The 18,540-nt window shown below is 31.2% G+C and overlaps 2 protein-coding genes across 4 annotated transcripts; both read left to right on the top strand.

Annotated features, from left to right (window-relative positions):
* The first annotated feature begins 575 nt into the window (after positions 1 to 575).
* On the top strand, positions 576 to 4,118 carry LOC113867766 (protein YIF1B-like). 3 transcript variants are annotated; one of them, XM_027503219.1, is made up of 5 exons: positions 576 to 705; positions 1,316 to 1,514; positions 2,349 to 2,447; positions 2,551 to 2,702; positions 3,475 to 4,031. In XM_027503219.1, exons 2-5 carry the CDS (start codon positions 1,326 to 1,328, stop codon positions 3,860 to 3,862), a joined length of 828 nt encoding a protein of 275 aa, XP_027359020.1. In that variant the 5' UTR covers positions 576 to 705; positions 1,316 to 1,325; the 3' UTR covers positions 3,863 to 4,031. The 3 variants fall into 3 exon arrangements, with proteins under 3 accessions (XP_027359020.1, XP_027359021.1, XP_027359022.1); XM_027503220.1 differs by having other exon boundaries at positions 628 to 705; positions 1,321 to 1,514; positions 3,475 to 4,118; XM_027503221.1 differs by lacking the exon at positions 576 to 705 and adding an exon at positions 755 to 863 and having other exon boundaries at positions 1,321 to 1,514.
* Positions 4,119 to 12,682: 8,564 nt separating this feature from the next.
* Positions 12,683 to 15,954, top strand: LOC113867618 (proline dehydrogenase 2, mitochondrial-like). The gene is made up of 4 exons (XM_027503017.1): positions 12,683 to 13,349; positions 14,555 to 15,200; positions 15,423 to 15,663; positions 15,766 to 15,954. Exons 1-4 carry the CDS (start codon positions 12,804 to 12,806, stop codon positions 15,803 to 15,805), a joined length of 1,473 nt encoding a protein of 490 aa, XP_027358818.1. The 5' UTR covers positions 12,683 to 12,803; the 3' UTR covers positions 15,806 to 15,954.
* Positions 15,955 to 18,540: the final 2,586 nt, after the last annotated feature.

Genomic DNA, 18,540 nt, shown 5'->3' with positions numbered 1-18,540 from the left:
ATTCTTTAATTCTTTATAAATTTAATTATAAATTTATTATGAGGGATATTATTTCAATTATCCTTAAGCTTCAAGTAAGTGAAGCTTAAAAATACTTATATAAGAATATTTGGATATTAGATTTGAAAAAAAAAAATCCAATACTACTTAAGTTGTGAGATTCATTTGAAGTTATAAATCTTATTGAATTCAGTAAAATTTTTTTTTTATTAAGATTACGGATCGAATACAGTCACTATTGTGTAACATTTTTTTCATCCTAACTTACTTAATTGATTCATTTGACAGAATTTTAATATGAAAGTTTTTAAAATATGTATTTATTTTAGAAAATCCTTTCAATAGTATCCTTTAGACATATTCATTTTGCCATTCATTCAATCAAAAAATTTGAAAACGCGATTCAATTTTCTTTTCTATATTTTCCCCCTTATCTTTCCGATAAAGGAAGGGTGAAAAAATAATATAAAAAAATAGAAAAGAAAAGTAAGAAAAACATAAAAACAAGGAGAAAAACTTTATAAACTAAATAATTCAACATCAAATAATAATAATAATAATAATAATAATAATAATATTCGATATTATAAAAAAGCAATGGTCGTCACAAATACCCTTTTTGCCTCTGCAGTGGCTCCTCACTTCCCAGATCTCAGTTCTTTTGCAGGAGCCACCGTTCTTCCCAGTCATTCTCTTCTTTTCAAGGTTCGTTCTTCCTCTTCACAGATTTGAATTCTACTATTTCCTATTAATCAATACCTATTCAACATATGCTCCTTTTTCTCTTTACCCACCATCGATTCTGCTCCCTTTGTCTCTCTCCACGCTTAAAGTTTGCAACTTTTCACTCTATTGCTTATTGGGTTGTTTTCAGATTTGTATGAAAATCCAAATTTCATTAATTTTTATGGATAATTTTTTTTATGAAATATGAATCTCCCGTTATTTCGGTGTTTATTTGCGTTGATGATAGCGCTTCACCTGTTCAAATTATTTGTAAATGAAAACTGCTGTTCAAATCATTGGTAAATAAAAATTGGTAAAATAGGGTCTTTTTTTTTTTTTTATACTGAATTCATTGGTTACTTATCTTGCAACCTTATGATGCGTTATGCTATTGGGAATGATTTGTTAATTGCTAGTTTCTCTGCCTTATGGAATGCCAATCTGTGTCTGAAATGTAGCATTTGGGGTCATAATGTATGTTTTAATGTTAGACGGTTTGCTTTTTTGGTATGTTATGCTATGTTGATGTTGAATTTGTCTGCACATTGAAGTTGTTTCTGATTGATTCTCTGTCTTTCCTTTTTGTCAGAGTAGTAAGAATGTATAATAATGTTGGATCCCAACCTGGGGTGCCACAGCCACCCGGGGTAATGCAGCCTCCGACAAGTTTGCCCCCTAATCCTTTTGGGAATGCATTTAATGTTGCTGGTTCAGGACTCATTAAAGGTGGATTGGGTGCATATGGAGGAAAAATATTAGGATCCAGCTCTGAGTATGTCCAAAGCAATGTAAGACTTACAAGTAGTATTCTAACATTTCTTTTCCTCAATAATTTGATTAGCAATATGGTTCAAGGGATAGATCTTTCAATGTCTCCTTAAAACTTTTACTTGATTAAATACTCAAATTGGTCCTTCAAAGGTGCATGAGACTTCAAGTTGTTCCTCCAATGACTTTGGGGATCAATTTTGTTCTTCATAGCATGAAAATTTAGGGAGTAAATTGATATCCAAAGACACATTGAGTGGCTGAATTGATGTTCATTTTAAATTAGAGGGCCTAAATTGATGCCCAAAATCTTTGGAGGATCAACTTGATGATGTCCTTTGTATTTGAGAGGACCAATTTGAGGATTTAGTTGATAATTTTTAGATAGGAATTTGAAGCTCAAATTGTTTTGTTTTTACCTGTCTTATGAATAAAAATGTGTCTAAAAAATCTGACCATTCAGCAAAAACTGGTACAACCTCTTCAATGTCCTTGTTTCTAAGCAGTTGGCATGTCATCTCAGCAATACATATCTATTGGTTTTCCAGAACTATTGCTGTGCATGACTTGGCAGTTTCTGAAGTTCCTATTTAATCTTTTGTAGAAAATTTGAGATATTCCATTATTCACTTTTAAAATCTAATTTATACATGGTATATGCTTTTGCTTTCAATCATATGACTATATATCAATCCACTTAGGCTAGATTGATTTTGGAGGGAACTGAAAAATGACATTAAATAGCTTAATGGACCTTGATTTTCTATCTATGCATACCCCAAGTATAGATAGTCTCTCAAGGTGTGAATTTGAGGTTTTAATTTTTTAAATTAACCTTCTTTGTTGAATAACAGATAAGTCGGTATTTCTCTGATCCTCAATACTATTTCCAAGTGAATGACCATTATGTTAAGAACAAATTGAAGGTTGTATTATTTCCATTCCTGCACAGGGTAAGCAGTAATGTCACGCTTGTCTGCATTTCTCCTTAAATTTTCATTTGATTAGCTTTTTTTGACTTCATGCCGCCGTTATCTTGTTTCTTTTCTGGTTCAGGGTCATTGGACTAGAATTACTGAGCCAGTGGGGGGTAGGCTATCGTATAAGCCACCAATTTATGACATAAATGCACCTGACCTGTACATTCCGTTAATGGCATTTGGTACCTATGTTGTTCTTGCTGGCCTCTCATTGGGTCTTCGTGGAAAGTAAATACTCCTCTTCTACTACTTTAATCCCATTGTGTAGTGCTGACACATGTTCTACTTATTTTTCTCAAATTTATAGTTAGAAAAGTTACCCTTCACCATCCTGTTCATGCTTGTACTCTTGAATTGTTAACAAATAACGTAACTACGTTGTCAACTATATGCTATTGTCTTTGACAAGGATGATTTAGAAGGAATATGGATAAATCTGTTTTCCTCCTTCAAATATCTCAAGTTTGTGCTGTGAATTGTATTGGTCTGTGATGAAGCGTTGGTAAATCAGTATGTGAAAAGGATTTGTATGATATGCATGTTGTGGGGAAGGGAATACAAGTTGCCACCTATTTGGTGCAATAAAACACGTGGGACTCTATTAGCAGCGTTGAGTGTTGGCAACATTGTTTCGAGACATATTGGCATCAGTGTATGATTACCTGTTGTTTCTGCACCCACTTTCTCTTTTTTTCTGGGCCTTGGGTGCTGAACTATTCAGTTTTTGTTTTTTGAAATCTATTTTTTTATGTTGTATTTTCTAACTTAAAAGCTGTAAGAACTTTATTCAAACTTCAAAGCTATAGGAATCTTGAGCTTCTTAGATGTTACATAGATTGCTAATTATATTTTCATTGTGCTGAAATTTTAAGTCGTGTTTTAGCAAGTTATACAGAAAATTTAGTTCAGTTCATTTTACTCTCTCTGTTCTAACTTCTATCTCCATTTCTTTTCCTCATAGTTTGTCATGATTTATTAAAGATGCTATATTAATGTCCAGGTTTAGTCCAGAAGCTTTGAACTTGTTATTCATCAAGGGATTGCTCGGTTGGTTTATGCAAGCTGCACTGCTTAAGGTGACTCTGCTTTCATTGGGCAGTGGGGAAGCACCTCTGCTGGACATTATAGCATATGCTGGGTATACTTTCACCGGAATATGTTTGGCCGTTCTTGGAAGAATAATATTGGGTTACTCCTACTACTTTTTGATGCCATGGACCTGTTTATGCATGGGAGTATTCTTGGTGAAAACAATGAAAAGAGTCCTTTTTGCTGAGGTCAGGAGTTATGACTCGAGCAAACATCACTATCTCTTGCTCTTCATTGCTTTGGTTCAGTTCCCATTGTTCACATGGCTTGGCAACATTACTATCAATTGGCTTTTATAGGGTGATAGTTTTTACACTGTACTTAGGAGCAATTCTTAGTGAAAATTTTTGGTTGATGATGTTGGAGAATTGTAATATATGGACTTTTTGTTTCCCCATTGTTTTTATCTGTTGGTAAGTTTTCAGAAATGCATAACTTCAGGCCTTATCCATATATGCTTATTTTCCCCGATACACAACAATTGAAACATTTTTCTTTTTAAAAATATGTATACCACTGTGACAACAATATGAAGTTGGATTTTTGTAGTTGTATGCGTATACCTTGCTTTTTGATCTAGTGTCTCTTACCCAACATCATATATTTTGCATAGGTGCTAGTAATGTACATGCCAAGTGGACTGTAACTAGTCTAGACTATACTTACCAATATATTGGGGCATTTGCACAAAATTCATAGTCCTGAAAACTCTTTAATTGGGGGTGGATCATATCTTGAAGTTGAAATTAGGAGCAATAACCGGGCAAAGGTTTGTAGTAGTAAAACTATCAAGCACAAGTCTCCGTAGAGATTGTGAACACTTGTTTTGTTTATCAGGTACAGGTAGAGGGTAGTTTACTCTCAACGCTGTAAATTTCAGTTATCAAGATAGATCCCTCTTTTTTGTTTCAGTTAAGCAATTGTTAATCTTAATATTTCTTTTATTGTTATATGAACATATATGCAATAATTTGCATCTACATGATTAAATTGACCTATCTATATTATAAATTTTCATTATGAGAATCCTATGTTCGCAGGAGTTGATAATTTGTTCTTGGAAAGTCGGATATCCATTTATTCTAATTGAACATATTAATGTTTACATCAAACATGGGAATTTTAAATTGTAAATCTTTAAGTTTTGGGATTTTCTTGAAGTCTCTCATATCAAATGCTACCTTAATATTATCTATTAAGGCGGGTTCCAATTTTGGTAATGGAGAAGGGTAGGAAATGATCTCAAACTTCTCTTCCATTAAGCTTATGACAGATGCAGTCCATTCTTTGGCCCTCTTGCTTAATGAACAACGAGATACCAAATTTGGACAGCACCCTCTAAGGCACTTGTTCTTGTTGACTTCATCTTTAAAGAACTCTTCTAACTCTTTTTCCATTGTGGCCACGTTGCAAAGCCATTCTTCTACACTTAGCACAATTTGGCGTCCAATTTTTCTATCTTCATCCACAATCCCTTGTATTCTCTATCTTTCTTACCTTTTAACTTTTCAAGTTCATTCTTAAGATTGTTGATGTTTTGGTTGTAGTGCACTACATACTCGAATTGCCTGTTGATTGGTGTCACTATTGATTGTCCAACCTGTGATGCAATTCCGGCTCCAAATCCAATAAGCCAATTCATTTTCTTTAGCAGACCTGACAGTATATTCTCAGTAAATAACACCCGAAAGCCGAAAGTAAAATAGAATACAATTGTTAGAATGAGAAAATAATGTCCCTAACAAAGAAGAAACGAGAAAATGTTCTATAATATAATTTTGATGCACAAAACGAAAATTGTTCCAATGTATCGTTCAACAATATGTTGCCAATCTATTGTTAAAATGATTACCCTAGTTTAAACTTTGTGGTGACCTAATTATGAATAATAATGTAAAAAGATTTTGTACGAAATTGCATAAAAAATAATACTCATCATATATATATATATATATATATATATATATATATATATACTTTTAACTGTAAAATCCTTGCTATTATAGAACTTTTTTTAAAAGCAAGAATGACGAGTTATAGATGCTTATGGAAAAATTAATGAGAATTTTAGCAAAAAGTGTGGTATATAAGTAAATTTAGATTATATACAAGAAAATTACTTCATTTTACCTTTTTAATATATTTTATTTTATTCTCTTATAACTATTTGTTGAGAAATTTATCCAATTCAACTTTATACCTTTGTTATTTTGAGAAAAAGTACGTAGCAATTGAATGTAAAATAAAATTCATATGATAAGTGCCCTCTTGTAAAGTTTAACATATTTTGTTTTAGGATATCTACAATCATTCTCATACTTGGTGTAAGGTTTGAGAAAAAAAAAACTTAAAATTTGTTAATTCTAGAAAAAAATAAAATGAAATAGCCATAATTTTTTTACTTTTCGTTTTAGTTTATTCCCATGAGAGGTGGGTATCTTAATTTTCATGAGAATGCAAATTACTTTCTCATAACTTCCCACTTCCACTTTTTCATTCCTAAAAATATCATTTTGCTAATCAAACATATTTATGAATGTATCCGAAAATAATGTTTATAGCTATAGTGTTCCTAAAGATATCATTCTAATATATATATAATAATAATTCACTTCAAAACAAACACCCCCATATAGCCAAATAAAGAGAATGGATGAAATGAAAATTTGAATAAAATTTATGCATATTGCATGCACAAATACATTTCTGTATCTTTTATATTCTGTATGAACCAAGAGGAAAGACCTTGGGAACTAATTACCTGAAGGATGTTTATGTTCACAAGAGATGTAAATTGCAAATAATTAAGTTTGAACTCAATTACTGGAGTTTAAATTCCTGAAAAGGTACTTACTAACAAAATACAAGTGTGTATTGTCCCTCCCAGGTGTTTATTATCACTTCTACTGAAGTAATTTTTGCTCTAAAACATCATTATTTCTCTCTCTTATAACTATATTAATAATAAGAGTGTCTTGCATAAAAAAATTTTAAATAAAGATTGCAGATTAGCAATAGAGCCCCTAAAAACACAACCTCATAAAACATAGATTAATATCATAACTAAAATCTATGAAGAAGGGAAACTCACCAGTCACCAAAGTGAAAGCTACACTATTTGCTCCAACGAACAAGTGACACTGAAAAGGCCTAATGGGAGAATGAATGAAAAAAATGGAGACATATATGTCAATATATATCTTACAAAATGAAACTAAAATAATTTTAATTACTAAATTAAGAGGCCGGCTATCCTAATTGCAATCTCTTTCGTTTGACATTTGTTCAACAAATTGTACTATATTACATTAAGATGAACTTCATTTCCCCTGTGTTTTTGTCGTTTTTATCTATGATTCTTTCCCTTTTAAAGTTGTCTTAATAAGAAACAAACACAAAATTTCATAGTTTGATTGTACTTCTATTAAGAGATTAATTATTATTATTGTGAAAACTTACTCTTTTTTTTTTTTGGGTGTAGGAGGTTGTGAGAGGATGATGTATGATTTGAAAGAATGTTATCTAATATATTCTTTTAAACATACTTTTTAGTACAATTTTTTATTATTAAATTTTTTAAAAATATTAATTTATTAGTTATGTATTTATTTATTTTCAAATATAAACTAATCACAAAAATATATTTAAATTATTTTGTTGCTACTCTTTTTTTAATGTGAAAATATAACAAGGGTAAGTTCAGTTTGTATTAGAAACCTTTTTTTGGGCTTAATAGAGTAGCCCATTCTCAACACTAAAATAACGTAACCCAACCTCAATTTGAGCTTGACCTCTTGAAAAGCTAGAGCTGGCTTATTTTTTAAACAAGAAAGGTTAGTATCACATTTTGTAATATATATTTTTAATATACTTATAATTATTTATTAAAATTTATTAGAAATCACAAAAATTATATTTATTTTATTTTTAATTTAATAATATTTACTTTTAATTTAATGATTTTCTTTTTTTCCTTTGGAAGGGGTCCAATTTCTCTTATCATCTTTAAAAGAGTGTTTTTGAATTTGTAGTCACTTTTTACAGGAAAAACATCTGAAACTAAAAAATTACTTTTATTTTCGTGAATTTATATAATATAAAACAAAAATCATTATTATTGTTATGAAAAAGTATCTCAATAATAATAATAACATTCCCATAACCGTCAACAACATCTATTCTATAATCTTATGTATTAAATATCTTTCAATATTTCCTTAAAGAAAAGTATTCGATTTTTACCCACATTATATTTTTTTAATTATTTTTATGTGAATTTTTTTATTTTTCATTTGACATATGATTGACCCAAAAATAAAATAAAATCGGATCTTCTCATTGGAACTCTTTTTTGCAATCTCTTATTCTCCTTTTTTAACATTTCATGTTACTTTTATCAATAATTTAGTATCTAATATTGTACGTTTAATTAGATTAAAACTTAGAAATTAATAATACTTTTACTTATTCATCATATTATACACTCTAAATAATAAGTTTTGAATTAAAAACAATAATAACTTTGGTGATTTAGAAAAAAAATTATATTTAAATTTAATATAATAAAAATATTTGATCATGATTAATTAATCAATTAAATATTATGAAATGTGTAACACCTTATAATTATAATTTCTAAATAAAATAAATTTTGTAAAAATATTAACAAAATAGAGGTTTTCATTCAAATAGTAGTTCAAAAACTCAATTTTATATAATGGTTTGTAATAGAAAATGATTACAAGTTCATTTCATAGCTTGGTATAGGACTCAAATATACATTAAATTTTTAAAATAAACTTCTAAGTCCTATAGCAGTGTCATCATCCTTCCTTCAAGAGGCCCGGTGCTGATCGTCTTGATTATCTGAAAAATAAGCGTAAGGGTGAGTCTTCTACTCTAGCATAAGCACACGAACAAGCATAAGACTCACCTGAACTATCTCACTCAAGGCACACAACAACAATCACAGGTGCGCTTACTGCATCGACAGCCAATTACAAATCCATGCATTTACACAAACACACGTGCGCTCACTACACGTAGTCACGCTCACTATAACACTATGATCACAGATTCCTGATGCCCTCAACCTCAGGGACTTACTTAGTTATGCTATGGATGGTCGCCCGAATAGCTCCCGCTCCATAGATATAACATGTGCAGTATTGAGCCCTCCAGGCAAAGGTGTTAGTTAGAGGCCGAGTCAGTAGGAGAGTGTGTGGCTTGTGGTGCACTCACACTCACTGTTAGTGTCACCACCACCCTCTCTTCCCTAAGGTATTACTATCGCCCCCATCTTCCACACCCTCACTGTATCTCTGAACCATTCATAGTTCCAACATTTAAACACATCATCATTCATTCAACATGCCATCCACACTCATTTTCAACCATTCACATTATTCAAATTTCAATCAAGGGCATGTCAACACAATTTCATTCGTATTACAATCAACCATTTCATCACAATCGTCACACATCATGCTCAACTTATTCACAATCACATTTCTATCATACAAACATCATTTTCTTGCATCCAATGGCAACCGACATAATCACATCACTCAATTTCACACAATATGCCAGAGGTTAGACACCTTCGGACTCAACCCAATTCGTACAATTCATCAAAAACACATAGTTTCACTTCTTATTCCTTACCACATTACCATATTCGTGCAAATCAACCTATTCCTAACAAAACAATTAGAGTAAAGTCCTCCCCTTACCTCAAAAATGAAGACCCAACGTGATACAATAGTAGAATCGGTTCCCCACACAAATTTCATCCCTAAAACACACATAAATTCCAAGGGAACTTAAGGAAAACCTCAGAAAATGAAAGTGAGGGACGAAAACCAAAACCCTAGGCATAGAACTTACCTCCAAGAGCTCCAAACACATCCCAATCTAGCTTCCAATCCGTCTTGGAGGGGTCCCAAATGGTCGGAATAGGCTGGGTGAGAGAATCGTGGAAGAGGGAAGGGAAAAATCATGAAAATGCCCCACTCTTCGAGCCCTATTCCGTTCAAATACTTCTCTGGTCGCGACATGCTCGCTGCAGCGAGACCGTGTCGCTACAGCAAAAAACTCAGACATTTCTGCACTCTGATTTTTGCAGAATCTCGCTACAACGAGACCCTATCGCTACAGCGAGATTGCACCCATAAATGTAACCTAAATTGTCGCTCTGTCGCTACAGCGAGACGCCTCTCGCTACAACAAGAAGGCAACAGTCACATGTCTTTCTCCCAGGGACCTCTCGCTATAGCAAAATTGCCCTGCACCAAGACTTAACCTGTTTTCTTCCAGTCCTATTTCAGCCACAACCCAACGCATACAAGTTTATATGCACGTATACACACACATCACCACACCTGCACTTATTTACATTTACATCAATTTACTACCAATATATAAACACACACAATATATATATATATATATATATATATATATATATATACATATATATACACACACACACAATTAATTAGTAATACAAAACTTGGGGCGTTACAAAATGAAATTTTCAACGATAAATTAATAACTTTTCAATAAAGATTAAAAAAATTCCAAATAAAAAAAAAATAAAAAATTATTAGACACTTATTTACTAAGCTCGTGTCACATGAAGTTTTAGGATAAGATTATGATCACCAAATTAATTGAAAAAAGCTATAAAATGAGCTTATTTTGATAAATTATACTAGAAAGTTTATTGAAATAAGTTAAAAATTTAAGAGAGTCATAAATTATTGCTATAACTTCTTTATAATTATTTTTTCAATGTGATCTAAATGAATTAATAATTAAAAAGTGTTTCAAAAAAACAAATTTTATTACTTTTATCAATAGCATTTTGAAGAAACTACTGTATTTGTTATAAAAAGAAGTTGATCGTCTTACAATTGAAGAAGTTGCTGGACATCCAATAACATGCTTGACAATTATATATTAAGAGTTTAACTCCCATGAATAGAAATTTTGCATATATACACATTATGTTAAAATTATAAAAAAATTTTTAAAATAAAATTTTACTATTATTAATTATTTATTTTTGACCCAAACATCAAAGATGTTAACAATTTCCATAATGTCCAGGAAGAATTTGTCAGCTTATTAGGATGACAAATTAATTGTTACTGATAAAATAAAAATAAATAAATTCTGGTAAAAAAAGAAAAAAAGAAAAACATATTTTTATTTATTTTTCTTACTATTTTGAGTTAATGTAGTAGGTACTTTTTGGCTATTTGCTCCTCTTTCTTTTTTTTCTCTTAAACAGGACAGAGAACAAGTGGGCACTATGTTGCCCAGAGGGGAGCAATTGTTCTGTACCCATCGGATATACAACAGGACACCTTTGCTTAAAGCAAGTTTTCAAAACAAAATGATTTAAGGAAAATAGTAGCTACCTATATATTCAAGATTTATTATTATATATTATCTTAAATGTCTCAATTTTGCAACACTTGTACCAATTTTGATATTTATGTAAGATTGGATTAAAATATTTTATTCTATTTTGTAAATAGTCTGTATAATAATATTTAATATAATAATTTTTAATAGAAATATTATTTATTAATTTTTTATTATATAAACGTTAATTAATTAATGCTAATTGTAATAGCATTAATAAACTTAACATTTTTTAGAATTCAACCTAATTTATCATGTCTTTTCTTAGAAGATGAAGAAAGAAAAATCAGAGGAATGGATAAAACGTGTCTTAGCAACGTCAGCAGATATGTAATCCTTTGATTTTTAGATATCTTTGAACCAAAATACACACATCATAGTCATGAAAACTGGGAATATGAAAAAGTTCAAAAAACACAAATACAATATAATAGAAGCATGTGTTAAGCATTTTATGTGAAATTAAATTGAAAAAAACAGTTATTAATGTGTTGAGTTTGGATAAGGGGTGCTAAAACCACTAATTTTAGAAAGTAGCAGAGAAGAGTCCCCACAGTAGTCAAAATTTATCTCATTATTACGAGCTTTTCACGTACTTTACTTGTATTTAAATGTAAATATTTTTGGAGTTAAAATTAAATTAAATACAGTTTGTATTATTATATTAAATTCAAATAAGATTTGCATATATAAAATCATTAATTTGGTGTCGGATTCAATCTTTTTGTACAACGAAGGATCGAGAGGAAAGTAGAATGAAAACGTGCAACTTTGATCCGTTTAAAATAAGATTGAAGTTTGAGAAAACGAATGGGATTGAACGATTTGATTTTCCATGAAGGAAATGAATTACGTGGGCATGTTTTAAAAATACAGAATCTGAGATTCTATTTGAATGAAAGTTTCCTGATAAAGCAGCAGTGGATGTAGGAATTTGAATAGACTCGTTCAGAATCTTGATATTCCAGATATAGTGCGAAGATAATGAAAGGCAATTATTTTAATATTTATTTGTCTTTCGTTGGTGTTTGAATTTGCGATGGTTGACTCATCCTATGGTGCTGGACACAGCTCACGACAAGATCATCTTAAATTAAGAACATGATACCGTGGATCCACGCAAGCCCTTCTCTTCCCTCAATTTGTATTCCACCGACTCCTTTAGCCAACTCATATCTACGTGGCATTCAACACCACACATGTTTCACTCTCAAACCATTATGTTATTATTGCAAGACACTATCTCCATGCGTGAATATAGCACCTTCCAACCACTCTCCTCTCTTTCCATCTCTTTATTTCCCACCCCATTTTATTACTCTTTCCACCCTCAATTCATGCATCCCAATTTCCTCTTTTAACTTACCAACTCAGAAATACGTACCCAATACAATTTTCTTAATTTTTAATTATAATTTATGGAAACATTTATCTCTATCCTTTTTTTATATGAAAATGAAGTGTAAAAAAAGGAAAAGATAACTATTATAAGGGAAAATAAAAGATGATTACCAAGAATAAAAATATAGTCAAGTTGACCACTCTAATCTTATCACACGCACCATGCACTTACCCAACTTAACATTGTAGTGTTGTACTTTCCTTTGTTAACCCGACCCAATTAGTCACGTTGGCGCCTATAAACCCCCCCCTACCCTCACTTCAACCAAACCACATTTTACATCATTTGCACACTCGAGAGAGAAAAAAAAACCATCAACCTCTTTAACCTCCTCAACCTCTTCAACCTTAACGAGAACAAAAAAGATATCATCGTTGTCATCAAAACCTTGTGATCCTCAACATTTGATGGCAACCCGTGTTATCCCTCCAAGAATTCTCAAGAAGGTTCGTTACAACACCACAACCAAGCCACTCAACTACGATCAACCCACCCTCACTACGGTGATCGCCCCGCCCTCGATCTTTGAAAAGCCACCGTCCTCCGCCGTAGATCACGCTCCCTCCTCCGCCGCGCTTAACTTGGAAGACCCCGCAAGGCTGTTCTCATCTGTGTCGACTGCGAGGCTCCTCCGGTCCTCCGCCGTCCTGCATGCGACGGCGGTGGGGCCCATGGTTGATTTGGGAATGTGGGTGATGAAGTCGAAGCTGTTCCAAACGGGAGTGTTGAAGGATCTGGTTATGTCCACAACGCGCAAGACGTTTTACGAGCACTTTTGCGCCGGCGAAGATGCCGCCGACGCCGGAAGGAGCATTCGGGCTCTGAACGACGCTGGCTTACGTGGCATGCTGGTTTATGGGGTGGAAGATGCGCATGATAACGATGGATGTGACAGAAACCTTAAAGGCTTCCTTCACACCGTTGATGTTAGCAAATCGCTTCCTCTGAATTCTGTAAGCACTTCTTCACTCGTGATCCATTGTTAATTCCTTTTCGTATAGCTTTTATTTTAATAATCAATTTTTTTAAATGTTTCATTTTGCACGAGGTTTCAAACTGCAATTATGATTGTTATTTCAGAATATTTAGGATCTTCAAAACAGTATTTTCACTGTGACTGTAGTGACATTAAATTTAGACATAAATATATTTTAGTTCTTTAAAATATATTAATTTTTTATTTTACCCTTTATATATATATATATATATATATATATATATTTTATATTTAATCTTTACATTCTTTCAAGTTTTAAATGTTTTTAACTGATGTAGTTTCACGAGATGTCAATATTTGATTGAGTCATATTATCATTTAACATTAACCGAAGATTAAAATTTATAATTTTTCAAAATGTAACGGTAAAAAAATAGTTTTATAGAGACTAAGAGTATGTATGATTTTTGTTTTAAAAATAGTATTTTATTTTTTACAAAAAAACAGAGATCATAAATGCTCTAAATTAAAATTTAATATATTTTGATAGAGAGAGAAATATTTTATCATTAATTTTATTAGTATTGTCACTGGTGCATAGAATTAAATTAATAATAATAACCATATTATTATTATTATTATATAAAATGTAGTAGAGGAGATACGGTTTGTGTGGACCTTCTGATGGTGTAAGTACGGAGCGGCTAGTTTTGGTTGTTTTCTGTGAGTGTGAATTGAGTGGGCAAGTGGGTAGTGATGCATAAATAAATTGCAGCAAATCAGCACTATAGTACAACAACTTGAGATGCCAGTTAAGGTCACGCTACCCTTTTTTATTTTTGTTTGGCAATGATGAGTGATGTCTTATGTTGGTCCCACTCAGATAAGGCCAATGGGGTTGGAGATTTGCCATTGTTGCCTCTTCACATGCCTTGGCTCAGTAATGAAATTTGGAAATTTGTGTTTAAATTTGATTTTTTGCCCTTGGAGGAAAAAGTTAATGCCATGTCATGTCACAGTGCTTGAAATGGACCATGGCTGAGTTGGTTCTTCTTTTACATTTCCTAACTAGTTTTAATTATTTCATTGTCAATTATTTTAGCCTTCTGTTGGTAGGTCATGTGGTTAATGTGCTTGTTTGCTTGTATTTTTCATTTGTTTTTATTTGTTGTTGTGTAGTGTTTAACTTGTGGCTCTAATTATTTAATTTTGATCTGATAGGTAAGCTTTGTCATTGTGAAAATCACTGCAATATGTCCCATGGCATTGCTAGAAAGACTTAGTGATTTATTAAGATGGCAAGAGAAAGACCCTTCTTTTGTTTTGCCATGGAAGCAAGATTCCCTCCCAATATTTGCTGAATCTAGCCCATTGTACCACACACAGAAAAGACCTGAGCCACTGACTCCAGAGGAAGAGAGTGATCTTGAACTTGCCAACCAAAGACTACTTGAACTTTGTCAAAAATGTGTGGAAGCCAATATTCCTCTGTTGGTTGATGCTGAACACACTACGGTTCAGCCAGCCATTGATTACTTCACATACTCTTCTTCCATCATGCACAACAAGGACAACAACCCAATTGTGTTTGGAACCATTCAAACTTACTTGAAAGATGCCAAGGAGAGGTTGTTGCTGGCAACAAAGGCAGCAGATAAAATGGGTGTTCCAATGGGCTTCAAATTGGTTAGGGGTGCTTACATGTCCACAGAGAGTAAATTGGCAGAGTCTTTTGGGTATGCCTCCCCAATTCACAATACCATTCAGGACACACACAATTGCTTCAATGATTGTTCCTCATTTATGCTTGAGAAGATTGCCAATGGACCTGGCTCAGTTGTTCTTGCAACCCATAATATTGAATCAGGTACTTAATATATATTATTATAGAAGTCATATCTACGGTGTATTTTAATTGGTTGACAATATTAAATTTTTTACAATAATAATGCACTAAAATTAAATTAGAAATTTAATAAATTTTAGTTAAAATAAAGAATACATTAAAAAAAACATATAACTAGCACAACTTAAAAAATTCAGCATCCTGATTCATGTGTCTTACATGATGTGAAAATGTTGTGTGTAGGACAATTGGCTGCTGCAAAAGCACATGAAGTGGGGATTGGAAAGGTGAACCACAAGCTAGAATTTGCACAGCTATATGGAATGTCAGAGGCACTTTCCTTTGGTTTGAGCAATGCAGGTTTTCAAGTTAGCAAGTATATGCCCTTTGGACCAGTGGATATGGTTATGCCTTACCTCCTGAGAAGGGCTGAAGAGAATAGAGGGCTCTTAGCTGCTTCAGGCTTTGATAGGCAACTCATGAGGTAAACAAAACTTTTTATTCATTAATTTATTAGCATATGTGACATAGGAAGCATTTGCTTAGATTTTATGCTAACAAAAAAGTGGTCATTTTTTCTATTCAGGAAGGAGTTGGGAAGGAGACTAAAAGCTGCCGTGTTCTAAAGTAGAGAAAGACAACAGAATTCATCAACTTTTGTACAAATTAGAGAATTCTGTAATCTGGTGCAACTCTGCAATCAATGAAATGAAATTATGCAATGTTATGTTTGTTACATTTACTAGAAATGCAAGTGAGATTTTGTGTTGAACAATGAGCGTGTGCATAAATTAGAAAAAGTGTAAAATCTCACATTTTGCAAATGAGATCAAGAATAATTTTCATGTGCCTTGGATTGGCCATGTTTCTCTATCTAGCTTTAAGTCAAGTTGGTTCCATTAATTTACTTTTGATACAAACGTCCCGTGTTGAAAGACTTCAAATTGATTTTGACAGAATAACATCATGTGCTATCAAGGGTTGCAAGTGGGTTAATTAACACACAAAACGTTAGAACTATCAGAATTTACGTTTAAAATTTGATTATTTTTGTTTTCTGATTTTACTAGGAAGATTAGCAAGTTTGGTCTATACCTTAACCATCAAACTTATCAAATGGTTGTAATTAATTATTTGTTGCTTCCACGCTCTTTGTCAATCATCAATCAATCATACATTTAAGTGTGCACATATTCCCAATTGCAACATTTGCATCCAAATAGATATGGATTAATCTTAATATTAAATTTTCGAAATGATGGAATCCAATTTGTTAGAAGTTATTCTGAATCTGAATAAAACATATTTTCATAATCTTAGTGGTAATGAGCTTTATTCGGTAATAAATGACAGAAAATTTCAATCAGCGTGATGGAAAACACGAATCTCCTTCCCAAATGCTTCCAGATTCCATTGAAAAGGTCTGGTTGGAAAAGAATGACACCTTGAATAGTCAGAGATGCAAATTTATTGCGAAAAGACTTCGAAGACTAAATTTTTTAAAATAATAATAAGATTGGTTGAAAATGAAAGCTTCAGCTTCCTAATAAATCAATATCATGATCACTGTAATTATATTAATATTATCTTTTAAAATGTGTTATCAACAACTTTTAGGTCCATTATAGTTCTCTCTTTTATATTTTTATAATATTTTTGTAATGGGTATATGTTTAAACAATAAGAGATAAAAATGTTTATGTATAATTTCTTTTATTATATGTGAATACAACAATATCTAACTAGATTCATATATCATGACACAAAATTAATGTTAATAATGATATAAAGTTTTATATTTTAAAATTAAAATTTAATTTTTTAATCTAAATTAGGTAAAATAACTCGACTATTATATAAATAAATAATAGAATAAATTAATAAAATTAATAAAAAACTAAATAAAAATATTTTTAAAGACTTAATTATAGTTATAATTACTTAATTAAAATTTCCCAATCATGTATTTAGTATATATGAGAATTATGTGACTAAGACTAGTGTGCATTGTTCTCCTTCCTCTCTATTATGATGGGAGAAACTTTCACGTCGATCTCATCAATTGCACTTTCATTTCATTATTCATACGTCTCCTTTACTTGGTTCTTTTGTTTGGTTGATAGAAAGGGAACATATCCCATCGTTTTACTATTTTAATAAAAATATTTGAAGTTAACTTTATGAGGGATGTGATTGTCTCCCCCACTTGATGGATATGGAAGAATAACAAAGATTTATTTAAAAAGATTTTTCTGTCTTATTCAATGGCCATAACGCAGTAAAAAAGAATTGAATAAGTTTCTATATTTATTTAAAAAATTATAAAATATTTAATTTCCAACTCATATCTCAATATTTATTATTTAATATTAAAGATAAGAAGGAATGGGGTGCTCAAGCCCTACCAATAAGTCTTAGATATCTTTGGTGAATGGCTTAGATTTCCACAATAATGCCAAAAGGTGTTTATTATGGTGATTTCACCACCTTCAAAATGTTAGCGAAAAGCTCCTTTGCATGTTTATTTTGTGTATCAGCCGCAAATTAGAGATATAATAAATAAACAAGGGAAAAATAACATGTAAAAGAATGAATGATCAATGTTAGCCACGATTTTGAAGATGTTTTTATTTTTCAAAAAATTAATTTTAATTTCTTTATCAATATTCTAGAATTTTAGTTAATAAAACCTAGACTTTAGTTACTTACATGTATGAGGCATTTGTTTTCGTGTAAATATAAGTATTTAAATAATAATGATGGAATATTAATTACATTATAAAGGTCTAAACATGTTTTATAGAAGACAGAAAGAACCTAAAGTGTTATCGGACATCAAAATGATTATGATTTAAAAACTGGTAAAGTAGAATTAATGTCGTTTTTTATTATTTTAATTTAACTATAATTTCAATTTATTTTTTATATAAGCGGTGATAAGTTATTCTAATTATTACAGAGTAATTTTGATAAGAATTATTTTCTTAATAACTCTCGTCAAAATTGCTTTTAAAGTAATTTAATTTATATTTTTATATTATTTTTAAAGCACATATTAATTATCTCATGTGCTTATTTTTATTTAAAATGTTTTTAATTAAATTAGTTCTAAAAACAATTTTTGAAAAAGAATATTTAAATAGCGTCGCCAAGAATGATGATTACACACCAATATAAAATATTTGTATTTAATATTGTTATGCATTATAAAAATGAAATTTTAATTTTGTTAAACAATAATACTAAAAATATTTAACGATCCGTAGTTAAATTTTTTTCCATTAATAAATGATTTCTAATGTGACAATAAATATTTGATTAGATAAAACCTACCCTACAACAGTTACTTTAGGATTTGAAC

This window comes from Abrus precatorius, unplaced genomic scaffold, assembly GCF_003935025.1.
Source record: "Abrus precatorius isolate BTA unplaced genomic scaffold, Abrus_2018 Scaffold5, whole genome shotgun sequence".
NCBI lineage: Eukaryota > Viridiplantae > Streptophyta > Magnoliopsida > Fabales > Fabaceae > Abrus > Abrus precatorius.
The sequence above is the reverse complement of the archived record's forward strand: the minus strand, read 5'-3'. Positions and strand labels throughout refer to the sequence as shown.

What these genes read in the sequence shown, in the direction of transcription:
- LOC113867766 (XM_027503220.1), top strand. Translation starts at nt 1,326, where the DNA reads ATGTATAATAATGTTGGATCCCAACCTGGGGTGCCACAGCCACCCGGG. An exon ending in CTGAGTATGTCCAAAGCAAT is followed by an intron (nt 1,515 to 2,348) that starts GTAAGACTTACA and finishes GTTGAATAACAG; the next exon opens with ATAAGTCGGTATTTCTCTGA. An exon ending in TATTTCCATTCCTGCACAGG is followed by an intron (nt 2,448 to 2,550) that starts GTAAGCAGTAAT and finishes TTTCTGGTTCAG; the next exon opens with GGTCATTGGACTAGAATTAC.
- LOC113867618 (XM_027503017.1), top strand. Translation starts at nt 12,804, where the DNA reads ATGGCAACCCGTGTTATCCCTCCAAGAATTCTCAAGAAGGTTCGTTAC. An exon ending in AATCGCTTCCTCTGAATTCT is followed by an intron (nt 13,350 to 14,554) that starts GTAAGCACTTCT and finishes TTGATCTGATAG; the next exon opens with GTAAGCTTTGTCATTGTGAA. An exon ending in TTTGATAGGCAACTCATGAG is followed by an intron (nt 15,664 to 15,765) that starts GTAAACAAAACT and finishes TTTTCTATTCAG; the next exon opens with GAAGGAGTTGGGAAGGAGAC.